This window comes from Halichoerus grypus, chromosome 9 (genome assembly GCF_964656455.1).
Source record: "Halichoerus grypus chromosome 9, mHalGry1.hap1.1, whole genome shotgun sequence".
Classification (NCBI taxonomy): Eukaryota; Metazoa; Chordata; class Mammalia; order Carnivora; family Phocidae; genus Halichoerus; species Halichoerus grypus.
The window spans coordinates 51518738-51541134 of NC_135720.1; the positions used below are offsets into that span (position 1 = coordinate 51518738).

Genomic DNA, 22397 nt, shown 5'->3' on the forward strand with positions numbered 1-22397 from the left:
GTTCTCCGGGTTGAAAGTCATGAAAGAGAGGAACTTACAACTGTCCAAACGTTGCCTGCCTTTGTCTTTTTAGCCTTGCCATGTGCTCTCCGGCTCATAGCCACAGTAATTTACTGATTTTTTTTCTACTGAACAAAGTTGCTTAAAAAAAATGTCTCATGAGCTACAGTTACCGAGTTCTGCAAACTAGTGTGAACAAACGATTCCGCACATGGCCAGATCTGTTTGGTTGCATGTGCGCATGAGCTGGCTAGCGAAGAGCCAGTCAGTGTTACACGTTTACAGGAGTAGATCTTCATCTGCTCTTCTTGTGAAGCCATGTGGCTTACATTTTATCAATCATGTGATATAAAACAGCTTTTCTTCAATTTAATGAAATATGAGGGAATATCCAGTTCAGGGTCCCTGCAGATGAAATAGCCTCAAATGATATCTCCTCTCCCCACCAGGTCTGTAAACACACACACACACACACACACACACACACACACACACACACAGTGACACTCTATAGCTGATGCCAATGGGGCTTGGTGACCACAGCAGGAGCACATTCTCAGGTGGTGGCCCTTCCTCCTGCTGAACTGTGCTCCGGGGAGAAACCTCAGCACGTAAGGCCTGCCCAAGCCAGATCCTCGGCAGCCTCAGAGGAGGCCTGGAGACCATGACAGTGCCTGGTGAGTGGTGGCGGGCAGTGAGGAAGAAGTTTCTGCAGTGTCCCTTGTCACACCACCTATGCATGGATTTTGGGAAAGGAAAAGGGCATCTAACCTAGTGAGTCAGTTTGCACCTGAGGATGTTGAATGGAGGGAAAAGGGAAGGAAGAGAGGAACATTGGGAGTATGACTGTACTTACTGCCATACCAGAGGTCCCAGCTCTGGATTGGATATATTTTAGGTCACAATAATACTCAATGTTCCTTTATACCAACTGACCTTATTTCTATATATTATATATTTTGTTATAAATATATAAATATATAAATAAGTATAAAAATAAAAATAAATAAAATACATATATAAATAAATTTGTATATATTTTATTTATATGTGTGTTTTCTTATAGATTATAATATAGATTATATTATATATTTACATATATATTTATATGTGTATTATATGTATATAAGTGGGTTGGAAAGAGCTTTTTTTTTTAAAGATTTTATTTATTTGTCAGAGAGAGAGAGTACCGGCAGGGGTGCGGCAGGCAGAGGGAGAAGCAGGCTCCCCGTTGAGCCAGGAGCCTGATGCAGGACTCAATCCCAGGACTCTGGGACCATGGACCTGAGCTGAAGGCAGCCGCTTAACTAACTGAGCCACCCAGGTGTCCCTGGAAAGAGCTTTTTAAATCAGACAACAATTTTAGAAGCTGTTGCATAAAAATTAAAAAGAGTGAACACCCCAATGGGAGAACAGTTCAGTATTTGAGGTATATCCTTATCACAGAATATTACACAGTCATTAAAAAATGTAAAATAAATCTACAAGGGGTTCTTACTATGTATTGTTACATGAGAACACAGAAGTGCATGGAATAACCCATTTTTGAAAACCTATGATTGTAAAAGGTGCTGAGCACGTCAGTGTGAACAATGTTGGCTAACTGGTTGGAACAGGAGAAATGAGGAAGGAAGAGAGTAATGGAAAATAAGCAAAAACAACTATTAAAAATAAGACTCCATGATAAAAATCAAGAATTATATAAAATTATGCATATGTAAGTATATATTTGCATGAAAATGCAACGGAAGAACGGTTACTAAAATGTTGGAGGTGTGCTATCTCAGGGTAAAAATATTTCAGGGGATTTTACATTCTTCCTTATACTTTTTTGCATTTTAATAAGGAAATATAATAATTATATAACCAAAATAATTATTTCCATTGAGGAAAATTTTTGAATAACTCACTAACACTGACAGCATGAAAATAAGGTTTCTAAGTCTTCCTAGACAAAAGATGGCACATCCAGTAGAATTTTGAATCATTCACGACTAAAAGGGGTTTTCACAATCTTTTTTCAAAATGGAGACAGACCGCAAAGTCCAAAATTAATGATCATCATAAACACTTTAAGCATCTTTAAGGCAGGGCTTAAATCTAATTTTTAACACACTTTCCCAAAGGCTCCAAGCACTCTGAGTGCTCAATCAATCCTCATTAATTGACAAGCACATTTCAAATCTCATGAATTATTACATCAAAGATGCTATTATCTGATATACAAATGCTATTAAAAAGTAGAATCTCATCTAAAAATGAATATGAGAGCTGAAGCAGCTCCAGTGAAAATAATTTAACTATGAAATTTAATCTGCCACAAAAGAAGTAATAAAAGTAACACATAACACATTTTTTTCATCTTGCCCCTGGTCATATGAAATGTATCTAGTTTTGCTACCTTCATTCCTATAGTCTCAGGCCTGAAGGTCATCTGCACACCCCCCAATGACTGTCCACTTAATATCATTAACTTTTGCTTTTTATGGCAGATACAAGATTCATGACATTAGTTACTCATCCTCATGAACAATATCCAGTCTTTGAAACTCTGAAGATTAAAATTCTGCCTGTTAAAATTCTGATGATAGCCTGCAATTGTTTTGCAGAGCGAGGCTACCTTTTTATTCTACTAGGCCTGCCTTCCCTGTGGAGTAGCAGAAATGGACGTCGAAGCTGTGTAGAGAGATGCTCCATGAATAGGCATGGAATAGCCTTTCCAGGGGAAATGGGCACACATGGGGTGTGGGGGGGGCAGTGGCTGCTTCTCTTGATCCCTAATGCCAAGTACCCCTACCTGGCTGTTGGTGACAGCCCACCTGTTACCTGTTACACCCACCTGGCAGGTAACTGATACTAGGGAACATGAAAACTATTTTACACATATAACTTGTTCAAGTAAAATACTTACTTGGACTAGCAAGTGGCCTGAGTTAGGCAAACAGGTACCACATTTGTTGGTGTTCTCATTTATTTGCTTTATCAAATTCATCAGTATCTCCACAGCATCTTTGCTGATCATTTCATTGAGAAATCGTGGATTTCCAGAAATGAATTTGATAGCCCCCATACAGTATAAAAAAGCTTCAGTGTTAGTTTGCAGATCTTCACTTCTCAGGACCTCCAATAATGATTCTGTCAAAAAGATGAATTATTACAAATGTGTAACAACTCGAGAGAGACATTTTAAAGTACTTGTATGTGAAGGTCAAATACAATTTGTAAAATGTTAGTACTACATTCAAATGCTTGTTAAGTGTTACTCATGTGGTAAAAAGAGATAAGCTTATTTGTAGCTAAGACAAATCTCTGTAATAATAATGACAGTGAAAGGATGGGATTATTGGGGCGCCTGGGTGGCTCAGTCGTTAAGCGTCTGCCTTCGGCTCAGGTCATGCTCCCGGGGTCCTGGGATCGAGCCCCGCATCGGGCTCCCTGCTCAGCGGGAAGCCTGCTTCTCCCTCTCCCACTCCCCCTGCTTGTGTTCCCTCTCTCGCTGTCTCTCTCTCTGTCAAATAAATAAATAAAATCTTTAAAAAAAAAATAAAGGATGGAATTATTAATATATAAATAAGAACACGTTCTTTTAATTAAATGCCACTTCTTGTCTCTTACTAATATTTACCAACCTTTATTTTTATTTTATTTATTTGTTTTAAAGATTTAATTTATTTATTTGACAGAGAGAGACACAGCGAGAGAGGGGACACAAGCAGGGGGAGTGGGAGAGGGAGAAGCAGGCTTCCCGCCGAGCAGGGAGCCCGATGCGGGGCTCGATCCCAGGACCCCTGGAGCATGACCTGAGCCGAAGGCAGACGCTTAACGACTGAGCCACCCAGGCGCCCCAACCTTTATTTTTAGTTACAAAAATGTTGAGTTATTATAGGACAATTGATAGTTGAGACAAGTTAAGAGTTAAATTTCAACAAACTTTTGAGGATATACTGGTTGCTGTACGATGGGAAATCAATCAAGACAGGGTCTTTTAAGAAATCTCAATCACCGGGCGCCTGGGTGGCTCAGTTGGTTAAGCGACTGCCTTCGGCTCAGGTCATGATCCTGGAGTCCTGGGATCGAGTCCCACATCGGGCTCCCTGCTCGGCAGGGAGTCTGTTTCTCCCTCTGACCCTCCCCCCTCTCATGTGCTCTCTCTTTCATTCTCTCTCTCTCAAATAAATAAATAAAATCTTAAAAAAATAAAAAAAGTAAAAATAAAAGAAATCTCAATCACCACAGAAAGGGATACTTCGAAGATAACATCCACTGTTTCCTGAGACAACTTAAGAACATCCATCTGAATAGCATACAACTACTTCATTTTAGGGGTAACCCAGGCAACTCTGATAAGGTTAATCATGCCTCTTTCACATTTAATTCTATTAATGTCAGTGTGATCATTTGTCAGAATCTTTCTTTGTCCCTGTCTGCTGGGGTCAAAAAAGAGATCATTTATCCTAGGTCGCAAAAAGAGAACTCAGGGCATTTTCCATGTTGCTGCCTGGCCTTAGATCAGCAATGCGAATTCATAAAAGATTTCTATTGACGTAACTATTTAAGCATCTTAATTATTTAAGGGTGTATCAAGACTTAAACAGTATTAGCTAGGAAGGTAGACTGTAATCACATTTCTCTACCAACATATCTGAAACACATCTGAGACACTTTGATGTCAAATGTCTATAACGGCTGTCTTCCAGTTTGTCTTCCAAGTTTGAGTCATTCCTACTCCATCAAAAGCCCCAAAATTCCAATTATTTCAAATACCATTAAATGTATTTTGTCTGATAATCAATCTGAGACCAGGAAATGGATTTTTAAGTAGGGAATACTTGATAAAGTCACATAATGTTACTACAGTCTCTCATGGTTCGTCTCCCCCTCCGATTCCCTCCCTTCATTCTTCCCCTCCTGCTATCTTCTTCTTCTTCTTCTTCTTAACATATAATGTATTATTTGCTTCAGAGGTACAGATCTGTGATTTAAAACAAACAGCCAACTATCCTTCTCGGCTCCAAAGGATACATTAAACAGAATGTGGAAAACACAGAGAAGGACAGAGCAAAACTAGGCATCACGTAACTTCTGGATATTACAAGAAAATAAAATATTCTAGCTACCATTAATGATAACTTTGCTCCACAAACTTCTCACTTGTACTCAAGGGCAACATTTACTCAGTGGTAGCACTGAATGATACTCACCTAGAATGCTGTCATTTTCAATCAGAGAGTCATTCTTCTCACTCCTGCTAATTTTAAATATAAGTTTGCAGACATTAAGAAGATTCTTTCTACTCACTTTAAGCTGCAGAGAAAGAAAACACATTTTTATTGCAGAGGGAAATAAAGACGCACCATCATTTTTTAACACAAACATCTATTTTTAAAGTGCTGCAAGGGTATTTTTAAAACATAAAGAACAAGTCTAAGCTTAGGCTCCATATTTGCCAACTATAGTATTTCATTAACTTACGGTAAATACAGTATAAATGATCCTTAGGGTACGCACATTTTACTGATAAGCATTTATTTCTTACTTCATAAAGTCTCATCCTTATACATGAGATTATTAGTTACTTTTTAAAGAGTATATGAGGATAAAAGGGGGGAGGATGTTGATAAGTTTAATTAAATGGATTAATTGCTTTAACACACAAGAGTAAAGGAAGACGGATACCAAAATTTCAGATTAGACTAACTTAGAAAAGAATACCTAGTAGGGGTGAAGGAAAGAAAAGAAAGGGGGGAGGTATGGTTCTCTTTATTATTTGTATAAAAAAACCAAAAAAGTAATAATTTTTTCATTAGATAATACATATATATTTACTTTTCAGGCTATATCTGGAATGCTTTGAGATAATAGCAAATAATGTTCAAAATTTAAAATTACCTTCTAAATCCTACAAAAATATTCAAGTAAATTAAACATAGGGGCAATAAGGAAATATACTTTTTAGAAAAAAGCACAGTAGAGGGGGACTAGCTACATCAAATAGCCTCAATTCACTGTATATTTATCTGAAGTGGTAAAAATTAAAAATTAAAAATATCCTAAGTGTCCGATATTAGAGAATAATAAACTGTGGAACAATAACATTCATATCAAGCAGTCATAGAAAGTGTAACTGTGAATACCATGTTTTAAAAAAAGACATTTATGTGGCACCTGGGTGGCTCAGTAGTTAAGCGTCCACCTTCGGCTTGGGTCATGATCCCGGAGTCCTGGGATCGAGCCCCGCATCGGGCTCCCTGCTCAGTGGGAAGCCTGCTTCTCCCTCTCCCACTCCCCCTGCTTGTGTTCCCTCTCTCACTGTGTCTCTCTCTGTCAAATAAATAAATAAAATCTTAAAAAAAAATACATTTATAACCTACTGTAAGATGGGAATATTATATGCCCTCATTGCAAGAATGTAAAATATGTTTGTAGGAATGAAGTTATCTGAACAAATAAATATATCTGTGTGAAAAAGATGAGCGTATGGGTCATTATTTTATCATTAAAAAGCATCTTTAAAATTATCTTCGATATTGTTTATTAATGACTTGCCAGTTAGTTAAAAAAAAAAAAAGATAATGGAATTTGTCAGACATGTTTTTAAAGATTCATTCTGTGTTTGATCCACAAATGTTAATGAGCTCCTGCTGTGTACCAGGCACAGTGCTGTTCACTGCAGGAGACACAAGGATGAACACAGTCAGCCCGGTGCCCGAGGGGCAGAGGGAGGGAAGCATTATCCACAGAGCAGTTTCCATCTGCCTTCCTGCTCTGGGCCCTCGACAGGTTATCTCAGAGCAACCTTGCAAACTAGGAGTTCTTTCCATTTTGCACCTTGGGAGCCTCTGTAAGTATTAGAAATGCAGACTCTCAGGCCTTGGCCAGCTCTGCTGGATCAGAATCTGCATTTTAACAAACTCCCCAGAGATCCAGTGCTCGTGCAAGTCTGAGAAGCTCTGTTGTGGAAGCATCGGAAACTGTTACATGTGGCAGGATGGTCATTCCTTCTGTTCTCAGGAGGAAAAAAGGAAATGGAAATTAGAAAAAAAATGTAATGCTTAGGGGTTTCAAAAAATTATTTAAAAACCCAGAAGATAAGCTGACTAAAGAGAATAGAAATAAAACCTATATCAATGGAAATCAATGTTGCCCTTAATACTCGGGAATATATTTTAATCAATTAACTATCTTCCGCTACACTGTGAGCCTGTGTGTGTGTGTGTGTGCGTGCGTGTGTGATAGTAGCACGGGTTACGTACTTAATAAAATGTGCTGAATAAATGAATGACTACAACTAACCTCACCCCCCACCCAAGTCTTCTATTTTTAGTGAAAAGTGACAAAGGGAAAATGACAACAACTCATGTCCGGGTTCTCATTAAAGATCAAACAAACAAAAACCCGACAATTTCCAAGCCTGCTATAAGGTCAGTTTACATTCAAAGCACATTCCTATACCTTCTCTTTTGGTAACTGTAAAAAGTATGACTCTGAGACATGAAAATATAATAAAATATTAAATCATATGCAAGGAACATAGACAACCTTACATAAAAGAGCTCTTCCCCCCACCCTGACCGTCCCCTGCACCGTGCTTCATATTCTGCTCTCAGCAACACCCCCGCCGACACCCCGGTCCCCCAGGTTCTCTGCGTGCTCACAGCCTCCTCTGCTACAGCGCCAGCCGGGAAGGCAGCGGATTTTAGGCACTCGTATTCCCAGCATCAAGAGTCCCTGGCACAGAGTAAGGTCTTGTAGAGGGTAGTTTGCTTCTTACATTAAAAATAGCAGTCTTTTCTATTTGAAGCAAATTTGGAAAATTAAGGAGAAGTTTAAAAACACTTATAATACTACTACTACTATATATAATCACTGTTGACAGACTGGTGGGGTTTCTTTTCTGGTTTTTTTTTTTACCCCTGTATAGGGTACTAGATTTTTTTTTCAACGCCTGAATATAGTTGCATTCATTGCATATATGTGTGTACTCCAAAAATTCTTAATATAGACTGAAACATTTTTGTAAGATCCTTTGACACAAAGGTTAAAATTAAACGGCTGTCTGGCAAAACCCCCAACTTACTTAACCAAAAAAATGCAAGAAATCAGAAGAACTGACATTATGCTCACTGAATGTTTTTAACTATAAATAATTTTTTTTAAAGATTTTATTTATTTATTTGACAGAGAGCGAGCACAAGCAGGGGAAACTACAGAGGGAGAGGGAGAAGCAGGCTCCCCATTGAGCAAGGAGCCCGATGCGGGGCTCGATCCCAGGACCCTGGGATCATGACCTGAGCCGAAGGCAGATGCTCAACTGACTGAGCCACCCAGGCACCCCTAACTATAAATAATTTTAAATGTCTGAATTTTAGTACTAAACTGGTAGGGAAAATATTGGCAGAAACTAGAGAAGATATTAAAAACATCTTAGTTCCATATATCTTTTCTGTTTGTTTGCTGATTTTTTTTTTTTTTACTTTTTATGATGTGGTCTTTTTATTTATTTATTTAATTTTTTTTTTAAAGATGTTATTTATTTGACAGAGAGAGAGAGAGTGAGAGCAAGAACACAAGCAGGGAGAGTGGGAGAAGGAGAAGCAGGCTCCCCGCCAAGCAGGGAGCCTGATGTGGGGCTCGATCCCAGGACCCTGAGATCATGACCCAATCCGAAGGCAGACGCTTAGCGACTGAGCCACCCAGGCGCCCTGATGTGGTCTTTTTAAAACTTATATAGAATTCCATTCACCAAGGCCTATGCGAAAACAATGTCTTGCCTGGAACGTTAGGGCAGATTCAGGTAGCAGATGGGAAGTTGGGCTTGATGGCCTTGAAGGTCCCTCCTGACCTGGTTCTGCGGTTAATCAGAAGGAGCAGCCTGCCCATCTCTGCGCCCTGGAGGGCAGCCTAGGCAGAATCGCCCCTGACTCAGCAAGGCAGCCAACGTCACACAGAGAGCTCTATCTAATCAGATTGAGTTCAGAACGCGATCACTGCCTGGGAGATCACCTAGCCTTTCACCCTAAAGTAGTTACATTGTGTCGTGTATATTATTGATTTGAGTGGCACCTTTAATAACCAAAATAATATTTTCTCGGCAAAGCCCTGATGAATCAATGGCATTTTCCTCCTCTGTCTCATTTATCTATTCTCTGGCTTGGCATGGAGCAAAATGTCTGGGACCCAGATGAAAACCCACAGACAATGGATCCCTCAGCAGTTGGTAGCTTGGGTCTCCACAGGGCAGCTACACTGGTAGGGCCTTCCAGCCTCCCCCAGGGGCTCTCCTGGGCCAAGGGGCACCCCAAATCCAGGGCCAGAGAGGAAATGGGACAAGCATGCGATACCACCTTTTTTTCTTTTTCAAGTTTTTATTTAAATTCCAGTTAGTTAACATAAGTCTACCTACCACTTTTAACTTCAGCTATCTCTGTGGCTTATGTTCTTTTTTGTTGCATTAAAGCTGATGGATCAGTTAACCCCAATGAGGAGATTAAAATACGACTCAAATCACTATTTCAAAGAAGTATTACTTTCTGAGTCATATATCAGGTTTTTTTTTAAAAGGGGGTGAATAGTTTGTGATGACAGCTAAATAAGAATGTAGGTTCTCCAAAAAAATTACATAGAGTATGTAGTCAGAATATTCTGCTTCATGAAAGACATCAAAATAAGGAACAGTGGGCATTCTTACTGAGCTCTTAGTAAGTTTGCCAACTCTTACCTTCACTGTGTACTTTCAGATTTTAAATTATATGTGTTAACATAATAGCTTTTACTTTTATGAAACCAGGTAAACAAAGCTTCATTCATTTGTTTTAGCGGCTCTTTTAGAAGGTTCTCTAATAACTGTGTCTTATCTTTTGTTTCCAACTGCTTATGGCTATGACAACAAAGTGTTCCCCTCAAACAATGATATCATTTTGTTTGAGACAGAGTTTATACAGACTTTTATTTGGTGTCTGGCCTTTTCTTCTAACACCTCCCGGAAGCCTTCTGTTGCCACCTTCCCATGACCACATGTTTCTCTGTTTCACACTGGTTCATAAAACACCTGGCCAGTGTGTCCATGGCCCAGGTTAGCCTCAGTTATTTATTAAATCATGGGGCAGAATCAAGCACCCAGCAGAAACCACAGGTTGTGTTCTCTGATACCGATCTCCAGTCAAGTTACTTGAGAAACTGTTTTGAATGTATTTGCCTGTTGTCACCTTTTTTTAAAAAACCTAGCCACAGTCCAAATGTAAGAGTTTATTTGAATATTTTCCCCGTAGCCTTCCAGGTCAGCCTTCGTTCCTTAGATAGGGTTCCTAGTCAAATTCGGAGATGTCAATTTATTACCTTGATTTTTTTTCAAGATTCTAAATGAACACACTGCATTTCTACTCTTCTTTGTAATATTTACAAATAAAGCATTCAATAAAACTTTTATGTGCTACAGTCTACTAGACCAGAGGAAAGAAAAACTTACTGCTAGAATAATTTTTGCAAGTTTAAGGCTGAGCAAGTCTGAACCAATATCAACTAGTTTATATAGGGTCTTCAGGAGAACACTTCTTCTCTTAAATTTATTTCCAAGCATGTTTCCTTCCTCTAAAGCGTGATGAAGTTGTGCGCAAGCAGCACAAATCGTTTCAATTTTTTCTTCTGTCAGAGCAAAGAGAGTAAAGCAGCACTTACTAATTAAGGTCAAGTTTTCAAGTGTGTCAAACACAGTGTAAGTAAAACCCCGTAATTATTTCCCCGAACATCTTCAAATTCCTGAACTATGTTTTTTCCCTTCTCTTGCAATTTCCATCTACCTGATCTTTTTTTTTTCACCTCATTGATCCACCTCCCACCATGTTGACTTATTTACCCATCAGTCAGCTTATCTAGAACACACGGTCTTTCAAAGAGCGTATTAAAGAATGGAATTGCACCGATTCCAGATGGCCTGCTTTATTCCAAATGCCCTCCACCTCACAGGGCTCGCTTCAGTCTCAGGGAAGCCCACCACTGTGTCTCCACCTCCAACCCTTTGGGGCATAGTTCCTCTGGCCTAGAATGTTCTCCTCACCTTCATTCCTACTGATTTGGGTCCATCAAGGCTCTGTTCACATTCTGGCTCCTCCAGAAAAGATGTACCATTCCACATTCAACAAACATTACTTGGTACTTTGTTATTTTTCACATACCTATGTATATTGTGTTCCATGTCCAGTGCCCTCAAGCAGATGTCATGCTAAGTGAGGAGGAATCGTGTCTTTGTATCTTTGTATCAACAGAGCATGGTTCAGTGAGAATACTGTACTGACAACCTATCACATAGTTTAATGTATATTCATTTTCTAATATATCTGCTGATGAAAACAATGATCAATATTTTTCTATGAGAACAATGCTTACTATCTGAGAAACAAGGGCTCAAAGGGAACAAAAATCTCAAAAATGCCACCTCATCCACTGTTACTTGCAGGTGGTTATTACAAGAGAGGAGAATAAAAAGAAGACTTCAGTTGGGAAACAGGAGAACCCTAGAACATGTTATTTTATAGTGAGAATTCTGAGGACAGCAATCTTTGAAAGTGGTATCCATACCAATAGGCATGCAAGGAAGAAAACTCGCACACAAAATGGAACCTGAGGGGAAATCTAAGAATCCAAGTCTGAGATATTCAGTTGAAAAATATTATCTGATAGATCCCATCACAAAATTTAAAATTAGGAAACCAATCTTAAATAAATACCATAATGTGCTTTTAAAAGCCCACATAGAGGAAGTGTGCGCCTGAAGAAGGAAATGACTCAGGCCATTTTTAGCTCTTTTCAACAATAACATCTAAGAAAAAATGTTAAACCTCAATAGCTCGGTAACCTTCAATGCCTTTCAGTTATGCACTTAAATAAATGAATTTTTGGGAAATGACTTAGACTAACTTTAAATAAAAGGAAAAACCTGAGCTCTATTGTAAGAACACTTTTGTTTTGTTGTTTTATTCTTCTGTTCCTGGCAGTTTCTTCACAAACCCCAAGTCCAGGCCGTGGGCCACTCTCTGGCAATGGGGAGACCTCAAGGCATTTTTCTAACACTTCCCTCTACAAACTCTTCAGTCTGGTGGGTTCAACGAGGAGTAGCTGTCTTAGTTTAAAATAAACTAAAAAAGGAAGTTTCATGGGTCAGGTTCTAAACTGTTGACCAAATTAACTCTTTATACCAGTTGGTTTGTTATAAATGCTGTAGAGCCTCAAAAGACAACTTGAACTTAAGAGCTTTCAACATTCTCAAGGGGCTAAAGCTAGTGGGTAAAAGTTGGATAAGTAATAGAAAGCAATGTAGCCTCAAAGTAACGTCTCCCCATAAGATACTTATTAATTACAAAGGGGGAAATAGTAACTTTACAGTGGAAAAGCCTGGACACCACCTTCCCCAAGTGATCAAAATTCCCATCCCCAGGAAGAGATCAGAGCAGAGTCACGTGCCTACCGCCACGGGGCACTGAGAAGGACACAGCACCACGCATGCCGTATACCTGGCCCAAATGCCTTATCTGGGTCTAAGTGGGAGAAAATACCAGACCAAACTCATTTGTGGGGGCAGTCTATAAAATAATTGGCCTGTACTCCTCAAATATATCAAGATCATGAAAAGAGATATGACAAATAACTTGAACTTATGATCCAGGATTTTCTTTTTCTATAAAGGAAATTATTAGGATAACTGGCAAAATCTGAATAAGGTTTGTATAGTATGGTATGGTAGTTTCCAGATATGTAACAGAATGTCCTTGTGTCTTAAAATATATGTTAGAGTACTAGGAATATGGGACATCATGTTGGCAACTTGTTCTTAAATGGTTCAAAAAAGGAAAAAACAATGTGTGTGTGTGTGTGTGTGTGTGTGTGTGGTGTGTGTGTGTGTGTGTGTTAGGGGGGGTTACAGAGAAAACGAGAGCAAGAGGGTGGAAGAGAGAGAGGGAATAATGAAGCAAATGTGGTAAAATATTAATATTTGGGGACTCGGAGGGAAGGGCATACAGGATTTCTTTGTACTATCCTTGACACTTTCTTATAAGTGTGAAATTATGCCAAAATAAAAAGGAAAATAAGAAAGGCAGACCCTCAAAAGCTCAAGTAACCCAATCCTGCCACCATTCACTGTTCTTAAAGTTGAGGGGAGAGATGCCATACTTCAGGGCCAACAATCCTCTGAGAAGGGAGATTCATCCACATTCCAAATCCCAAACCCTGGTTCACTTTTCTTTGCTGGTGTCCCCAGAGCTCTCTTAAAATCCTTCAGGCTGAAGACTTCCTCTGGGACAGGCCTTCATGCTGCAGGCCATCCTCCCCACTGTGTTCTTCCTAGCATGTTCTCTGTTTTAACCTTTGCTCAGACTGACTGCTCTCCTCACTAGTTTTTGCCCACGTCTCCTAAAATAAAGGGCCCAAAGTTAAAATTAGGAACTCCAGAAGGAGAACAGTCATCCATCGGGGTTTTGAGCTGCCATGGACAGTGATGATGGTCCAGTCTAAACCACCCTCACCTGCCATGCGAACACTGCCATGCATAGAGATTAGGTGGCTGCCCATAGCCACGTGCTTAGTTGGTAGCAATACCAGGACCAGAACCCCTGCCTGGGGCACCCACAGGAGCCACGAACATGGCCAAGTACTAAAAGGGAGCCGAGGAGCAGGGAGGTTGTTTGAACCTTTTAGGAAGTAGGTCTTCTGCAGGACTTCCTTGCTTGTTGGGGAGGACCTCTTTACCATGCTTCTCCTAGGGTCTCTTCTTGAGCCTATCATGTTGGTTTGCTCATCCATGGAGTACTCGTTCCACAATGCCTAGTGAGGGCTCTGTGTGCTCTGTGCCGGGCTTAGCTGGGGGCCATGACTGTGGCTCCAGAGGGGCCCATCTCAACTCCAGAAATGGAATCCCCAAGGGGTGGCAAAGGAGAGAAAGCAGGGGCCATTCTCTTGACAAGCTTTCCGTGGGTCACCTTTGCAGAGACCCATTGATCATGGGCCTTCCCTGGGGGGAACCTCACAGTGCAAGGGCTGGGCACACCCCAGGCCACCTCCAGCTCTGAGTGGCATTCCCAACAGGTGAGGTAACCTTAGGAGAGTAGGACATATACATTTGGATCTAGAAAACCATGGGCACACCTCCCAAGGATGCCAGTTTATGAGACTTAGTCAAAGTTTCAGGGACCTGAAATCTGTTTTAATCTTTCACTATCATGTATTAACTGTCACCCCAGAGAGTTCAAACCAGCATTTACTTGGGCAGACAGAAGGTGATAATTAATATGTATTCCATGGGGAGTTTTAGAAGTAGGCTCTCTTCCTGAATTTAAAGTATAATTTTTACCCACTAAAAATTAGGTTTACTTGTATTTCAAACGTACATTACTGGATGAATAAAGAGATAACTTCATTTGTTTCTGAACATGTTCACAAAAATGGTAGTCAAAGCATACCAAAGATATCAGGGCAATGGAGAACATAGAAATAGCTAAAGATATTCTCAATTTAAAAGAAAAACTTTTTTTGTTACCCTTTTCTAATTCTTGCAAAATTGGTACGATCCTTGTATTCCAAAAGACTTCGTCTACTTCTATTTCTGTCTCCTTTTCTTGCACGTCGGCTTTTGAGACTGCAAAAGAAATCCAGATCAGGAGAAAGCCGTGAACAAGGAGGTATACCTGGAGTACCATCAGAAGTCTTTGTTGTTCATCACTAAAATTAATCAGCTCTGGAATTAAACTACACCTCACCCCCTAAGCCCAACTAATTCTAATTAGAACTACATGTCTTTTAATCAAATCATCCCACATCAAACTCAGATAAGATCATGTAAAGAAATCAGAACTTTAAACTCTGGTTAGGACACTGCATGATGTCTTAAGCTTCAGAAATGTTGGAATTGTTGTCAGTAAGGCAAATTAAATAGTTGGTTGTTTTTTTTTTTTTTAAAGTAAGCTCTATGCCCAACGTGGGGCATGAACCCGTGACCCCGAAATGAAGGGGTCACACACTCCACCGACTGAGCCAGCCAGGCGCCCCGTACTGCAAATAGTTTGAGTTATTTTTTATTTAAACTTACCACTCTGTAATGTGGGATAAATAGAAAACTATAAATATGTAAAGAATAAGGATTTTGGAAGTGTTTAATGAAAACTTTTCTGAAAAGGAAGGCCTTCAGAGAGGCTCTCTTTCCTACACAAAATGAAATGGCCACATCATTTTAAGGCCACTGCCATTAGTGCCAAGTGAATTTGTGTGGGGTAGTGGGAAAGGCCTGTGCTTGGGGCGCTGACCGATTCCAGTTCAAATCACAGCTATTGTACTGATGCACTGGTTGGCTGGGGTCTGGCTTCTTATCCTTTCTGAGCCTCATCAGTGAAATAGAGATGAAAATCTTTGCCTTCGGGGCTCTGAGAATTAAGAGACATGATATAGGTGAAGCTCAGAGCCCAGGGTCTGGGATCCAGGAACACTCAATAAACGTGAATTTCATTTTCCTGATTAAAAAACAACAGGCCACCACTGTCTGAAGTTCATCCGGCTGCACGATACCACTGAGTCATCAAGATTCGATGCTGCCCGGGAACGTAGGCTCTAGAAAAGGAAAAGCTAGTTGCCATTGGCTGGGTCCTTTAAGAGGCAGCGTGTCTCTACTTAATTTTGATAACATAACAAGGAGGTCCCCAAGTTGTCTCCATTTTCCAGATGAAGAAAGTGGGGCTCAGGGGCATTAGGCTACCTGCCCAAGGTCATACAGCTCCATGGCCCTTGCTCTTGACCTCTATGCCATTCCACCCCACAGCAGAAACAGTAAACTGAAAGTTGACTTTGGAGGGCAATGTGCATCATATTAGAGACTGCAAATCATGATTACATTTCACACAGGAAATACCCCACTCTCTAAAGCACAGACCATGTAGCTGGAGGGGGTACCGCAGTGCGGACTCTCAGGAGCAATGCTAAAGACAGCCTCCCTTCTCCCTTCTGCTCCCTCCCCATAGGGCCCTCTCATGGCACCCAGTCTATACTGGTTCAGAGTCTGTACCTGCCCAGAGTGGACCCGGTACCAATCATTCAAATGCCCACAGCGGGTGCCTAGATCCCAAAATGTCACACGAAGAGTTAGAAATGATAGGGACAATCAGGGTTTCATAGAAAGAGAGCAAGAGAGCAAAAGCAGTGAAAAGGCAGATGGCCTATATAGTTTTAGGTTATTTTAACTGGAAAAAAAAAAAAAAAGACCAGCCGACCAGGGAGGCCTGTGATGGCATAGGTTCTACAATCACTGTCTGGGTTTGGAGCCTAGCTCTGGGGTTGACTGTGGGCAAGTTGCATCACTTTTCCTCTATAAAATGAGGTAACGATGGTCATCTCCAAGTATTGGGATGATGGGTTATTAATTTCTTTTATGTGCGCCTGTATTTTCCCAAACCTCTCATGCATTTGTGTTACTCTTGAGAAGAAAAAAAATATATAATACATATTAAACTTCCCAAGCACGTGGTGATGATGTCACCCAGGAGAAGCAGGAAAGCTATGTGATTTACCCATCCCTTCCAGTGTGTAGGCCTTCCTCTAATACTCCACGCTGGAAACAGCCACCCCAGGCGCAGTGAGTCCAGGCTTGCTTTTTCTCAAACCTTCCTGACACCAAAAGAGGACCATGCACACTGGGCGTGAGGAGCCCTCGAGCAGAAAAAGTAGATAGAGAGGGGTTGTCAACAAAGCTGTAATTCAGTAGTGTAGGTGTGCTGTCTACAGCTTTAACAGCAAAGTTTCCCATCATTTGTCTAACCCCTAAGGAAGAGTTCATGAAATGCATGGGTGCATTGTCTTTCGGACAACATCAGTCCCTATCGGTACAGGTTCACAATCCCTTACCCAAAGCCTTTGGACCAGATGTAGTTTGGGAATAAAAAAAATTTGAATTTTAATAAGGCAATAGGGTACACACACTGCGTATCATGCACCACCCCTGGTAGGGTCTTCTGGGGCGGTGCCCTGCGCCAGGGTCCGTGCATATTTTCAAGAAACGAAACAAAGACTATTCTTCGCCTCCCATCAGCTCAGCTCAGGCATTGCCACTAAATGAGTTTGAAAAACACTTCAGCTTTCTGAGCCTTCCCAAGCTTCAGTTTTGGGATTTCAGAATTGCAGATAATGGATGGGAGACCACCATCTCAATCTTTTGGGTCATTACTTTTATGAGTCTACCCTAACTTTGATAAATTACAGGTATGGACTCAAAAAGTAAACCTGAATATTCAAGCAGGATAAAACCCATGGTTGTTCATATTCTCAGGTATCTGCCCAAGTCCAAAGCATGTGAATACAGTCAACATATATCAAGGCAAGTGAAAAGCCAGAAGATAATAAGTCAGACAAATAACTTAATCACCAAATATTTATGGCACACTTAAAATTTACTAGAAGTACAGACTCCAAGTCCAGTAAGTTCAACTCAGCATTTTTACTTCCTATGCAATATGCTCTTTAATGAATAGCTCTATGAGGAACCACGATTATCAATCTGTTTCTTAGGACAAACAAAATCAATAACACGCTCACCCCAGGAAGAGTGGAATTACAGGGGTGAGCCAGAAATCACAGAATGGTTTATTTAACCTTGGCAAAGGAAAGGCCCTTGCAGGCCCTTCTGAATGGTTCTAAGGCTTGTTCCTGCTCAGAGCAGAAGTCAGCCAGACACTGTGGCATAAGGGTTCTCCCAAGAATCTCAGGGCGAGCGGTTGTGTCCAGCCATGACCTTTTCTGTGTCTCCACCCACTCACCTACCTCCTCTAACTCTGCTTTCTGCAAAAATCCCATTTTCTATAACTAAACCACTCTCCACTCCAGCAACTGAAGCATGGAATCCTGTGACTACTCTTGAAGATCTACAAAAATTAAATAAAGTTTGCCTCAGTCTTGGGCAACAATCTAATATTTTAGAAAGCACTTTCATCTAGGTTCACAGTTTGCTAAATATAAAAATTATGATTCAACAGGAAATTGGGTAAGTCAAGCAGAAATTTCAGCATGTTTTTGACGATTTTGCTGTCTCAGTGGTTATAGTTTCTAACCACAGCTTTGAGTTCTGGACACAAAAACTTGACACAATGTTTATTGGCTGATGTTTTTAGCAAGTAAATGTAAAATCCTTAGCAACAATGCTGATGCGGAAATCAGTCTAAGATTTTCCTGAGTGTTACAGAAATTCCTATTGGCCACAAAAGTCATTTTATTGATAAAGAATTAGTTTTGAAAGTGATAAAATATTTTTTGAACCTGATATTAGTTTGGTTTTATAAAATTTCATGTGCGCAAAAAAAAAAAAAAGTGAAAAATATAACAAACACCTGTGTGCCCACAAATAGTTTGGTCAAATACTAATGGTATTTTTATCCTCCATTTCAAAAAAATAAACATTACAGATAGAGTTGCCTCTTCTTATCTGTCTCCCCTCCTCCCTCTCCCTCCAAGGGTTACCATCATTCTAAATCAGGTGGTTATTTTTATCATGTTGGACTTTGCATGTCACCACATAGATCTGTATCCATAAACAACATATGTCATTGTTTTTGCAACTTAACGCTTTCATGTAATATTATGTTTGTACTCATTTCAGTCAATATTATAAGTGTGACTGCTATATTTCATTGTATGAATACACTTTGCATCATTTCTAGCCTGTGATTTATATTGTTGTATATTTTTTCTCAAACCGATTAAAGCCCCTAAAGGCGGGCGCCTGGGTGGCTCAGTTGGTTAATCGACTGCCTTCGGCTCAGGTCATGATCCTGGAGTCCCGGGATCGAGTCCTGCATCGGGCTCCCCGCTCAGCGGGGAGTCTGCTTCTCCCTCTGACCCTCCCCCCTCTCATACTGTATCTTATTCTCTCTCTCAAATAAATAAATAAAATCTTTAAAAAAAAAAAAGCCCCTAAAGGCTGTCTTCATAGAGTTAATATAGTTTCACTTAAGTGAGCAATGATTTTGAACTCTGGTTTTGCACTCAAGAATTATGTTGATGTCAAGCTTTGCAATTTTCCAAATACCTTTACAAAATAATTTCTTGCACGCTCATTAAGACGATAATCTACAGATGTCTGAGGCCCTAGAGCTGGGTAATGGTAAGAATTTTAAGACTGTTGTGAAAATAGTAAAAATTTCTAAAAATAAATGTTGACGTGCAGCCAAGTTGGATGAAGTTACTGGAGTTTTCAAACAGTGAGCCAACATGAGACATCTTCAGTGGAAATGTGAGATGCTTAAGATGAAGAAGTTCTGGAGACCTCTCAGCATACGAGCACCTCACCTGCTCTGGTTTCAGGTCTGCTCAGGTCTGAGCTGTTGAAACATGATGAGGCTCTTGAACGCCTCTTCCCCTGGTCCCTAGGAGGAAGACGAATACACACAGCACTCAGAGCAAAAACCAAAGCGTTTCTCTTTCTCTAAGTATAGAGTCGGCTATCTGCAGGTTGTGAAGAAAGCATAGAGGATTGTTTATAAGACGGGGTCTGGTGCTCTATAGTCCTTTAATCAACATCTGATTTCCAGCTTAGATTTATCTATCAAAAAACAAGACAGAGCTGCTTCACAGTATTAAATACAGTTACTAGAAACAACAACAACAACAACAAATCCCAAGTTTACTTTGCAAATCAAAAAAAGGAGAAAAAAAAAAAAACTGATGAAGGATATATACCACAAGAGGTCACTGTTACAATAAGAAAGAACTCAGGTCTGAGGGACTCAAAAAAGACCAGTGTTTAGAAGCTGGAAGGGACCCTTGCTCTCTGTCTCCCTGCGCACAAGGAAATTGTTCTCAAATTGGTCAGCTGTGCCCCAGGTCACAAAGCAGGGTCAGATCTGGAGACCTGCTCTCACAATTTCCGATTCACGGCTCTTTCTATTTCATCACAGAGTGTCCTGTTTCCACTTTAAATAATTCATTAAATTAATATTCTTTGAAAAATGCTTTATTTTTTGAAATAATTTAAATGTGAAAAAATGGAAGGTGAATTCAGGCAGCCCCCAGATGACAAATATTTTGTGTTCCAAATAAAAGAGTAGCGGTTGGCCAATAGTAGGATTATATTGCCAGGTTTGTCTGGGGTTTGTTTTGTTTTGTTTTGTTTTGTTTTGTTTTAAGGTTATATTTAATGTAGAGACCATCCAGGAAGGATACAATTTTTCTTTAGCTAAGCTGACACTTAAAAGTACTCACTTTTAAATATCTGTACACAATTCCAAGGTAAAAAACACTGAGTGCAAGTTTTACAACAATTTTTTTTTTTTGGTCATCAAATAAAAGATTTGCTACAAAAAACCACAAAGAACGCATACACGTGTGGCCAGGGTCACTCACAAACACCCAGATATGTGCCTGTGCAGTAAGATCCCCGGTAAATGTTCAGGCTCTATCCTGGCCCTTGGCTTTTACTGCTGCCCAAGGATTAGCTTCTCCAAATACCATTTTCCCCATAAACAGGCCCCTTTTTTAAACACTTGATTTAACACTTTTTATCATTTAGTGGAGAAAAGACCAAGCTAATCTTTCCCAAAATGTGTAATTATTTCATACCCTGAAACAATTGCTTTATTTTTACACAGCATAAAAACATAGATCTGGTAGCAAGAGGTGCCTGGCCAATCAAAGAAAGAGTATGGGGATGGGATCTTCTGTGTCAACACGCTCAGAGTTGAGATTCAAATGGAACAGATCTACTCTACCCTATGAGAAGGGAAAATACCGAAAGTTTGACAGGATGTGAAGCCAAGGAAGTTCTCGTGCTTATCACTCTTAGAAATAACAAGAAAGTCTGAGAACAAGAGAGGCAGGGTCTTCTTGTCATTATTGTCCTCAACAACTATTGAAACTGAGGAAAATAGTTTTCAGCTAATGGCTTTCTAAAGTCACTGGTCCACACTCTCTGAGTCATGGCCGCTGATGAGGTTGCCTCCCTACACACCACATTTGTGTATCCCCATGTACGGGTGGGGGGTGGGGGGAAGAAGGGTCCCTCTTCTTAGTGTATACCAAAGCTCAACAGTGCTGGGTCCTGCTGGTTCTCAAGAAGAGCACAGGCTTGGGATTTCCTAATACTCCCTATGATCATCATCGTACAGTGGTCGAGCTTGCAGGCTCTGAACCCAAACTACCAGGTCCTGGGTCCAACATTTATCAGCTACATAGACTTGGGCAACTTACTTAAGCTTTTGGCCTTGGTTTTCTTATCTTGACACGAGGGCAATGCCTCTCCTTAGTACAGTGACTGGTACATTTGAAGAACTTAATAATCAATATTGGTTTTCTCTTTTGTTCTGAATCGATAAGCACCTGTCTGAATAGTCCAATGCTGGATGTTATTGTGATAAAGAACATACAAAGCGTTGCCCTGAAGAAGTCTAAAATCTACTTTGAGGAACTAAGCAACTTTCTTTTTAAATGGAAAATTCCAAGGAAGTCTCTAATCAAGTGTTAGATTGTGAAAGCCAGCAGGTTACAAGACCTAGAGGGATGCTGGGAAGGAAGTGATGAGTAAGAGGGAGAAGTGGGCCACAAAGTAGTCTTAAAAGCATAAAAGTGGAACCAGCAAGTGATAACACTACTCTCAGGAGGGGAGGAACATGAGTGAAGGTAAAGAGGAACGTGAGCAGCCTGGGACTCAGGGCAGGGGATAATTGTACAGGGCCAGCAAGGTAGGAATAGGAGGTTTCTGCTGGGACACATGGGAACAGCTGCCTGAAACTCTGGGGAGAGGCGATGGCCCTGGTCTGATGGGCATAGGTTCTAACACAGGAAGTAATGGGCTCTGGAGTTGTGACAAGAGCATTTAGGAGACTTGGAGACAGGTAACAAGAACTAATTCTTTGGGGGTGCCAGTAGGACTGGAGAAAAAGGAACTAATTGAAGAGATCCTGCAAATGAAAAGTTGACAGGATTGGTGGTTGATTTCAGGCAGAAGAAAGAGCAGAAGGCAAGCCTGGAGGAACAGGATAGCAGGTTGCCATCAACAGAAATGGGAAGGTTAGGGAGTAGACCAGTTTGAGGACTGAAACACATGTGAGGTTTGCCATATTGAGTTTTGGATGAAAAATGGAGGATCAGCAAAGGAGATGTGGAAATCAGGGAAAGAGCACTTTTAAAGATCCAAGTGGCACACAGGGACTAGAGTGATCAGGTTTGTGGCTCGAAGACCAGAATCTCAGGACCAAGCCTTGTCAGATACTCGTGTAAAGGATAGAAAAGAGGAAAAGGAGTCCAAAGGAAGAGGAGAAATAAAATATGTTCTCATGCAGCCCAAGCATTCTGAGAAGGCAAGCATGATTAACAGGTCAAAGATGAACACTGAGGAAGAACTGTCCCGTCTGACCAGGGTAAGCCAAACAGGATTTCTG

The 22397-nt window shown here is 40.4% G+C and overlaps 1 protein-coding gene across 1 annotated transcript in view; it reads right to left on the reverse strand.

The window, feature by feature from the left end:
* The window catches only part of ARMC2 (armadillo repeat containing 2), a 104387-nt gene that overhangs the window by 45500 nt on the left and 36490 nt on the right, over positions 1–22397 (reverse strand). The window contains exons 6-10 of the mRNA XM_036075291.2: positions 19312–19388; positions 14528–14626; positions 10466–10641; positions 5202–5304; positions 2912–3135 (exon numbers count right to left, since the gene is read on the reverse strand). Coding sequence (XP_035931184.1) covers positions 2912–3135; positions 5202–5304; positions 10466–10641; positions 14528–14626; positions 19312–19388 — 679 coding nt within the window. The remainder of the gene's footprint in view (positions 1–2911; positions 3136–5201; positions 5305–10465; positions 10642–14527; positions 14627–19311; positions 19389–22397) is intronic.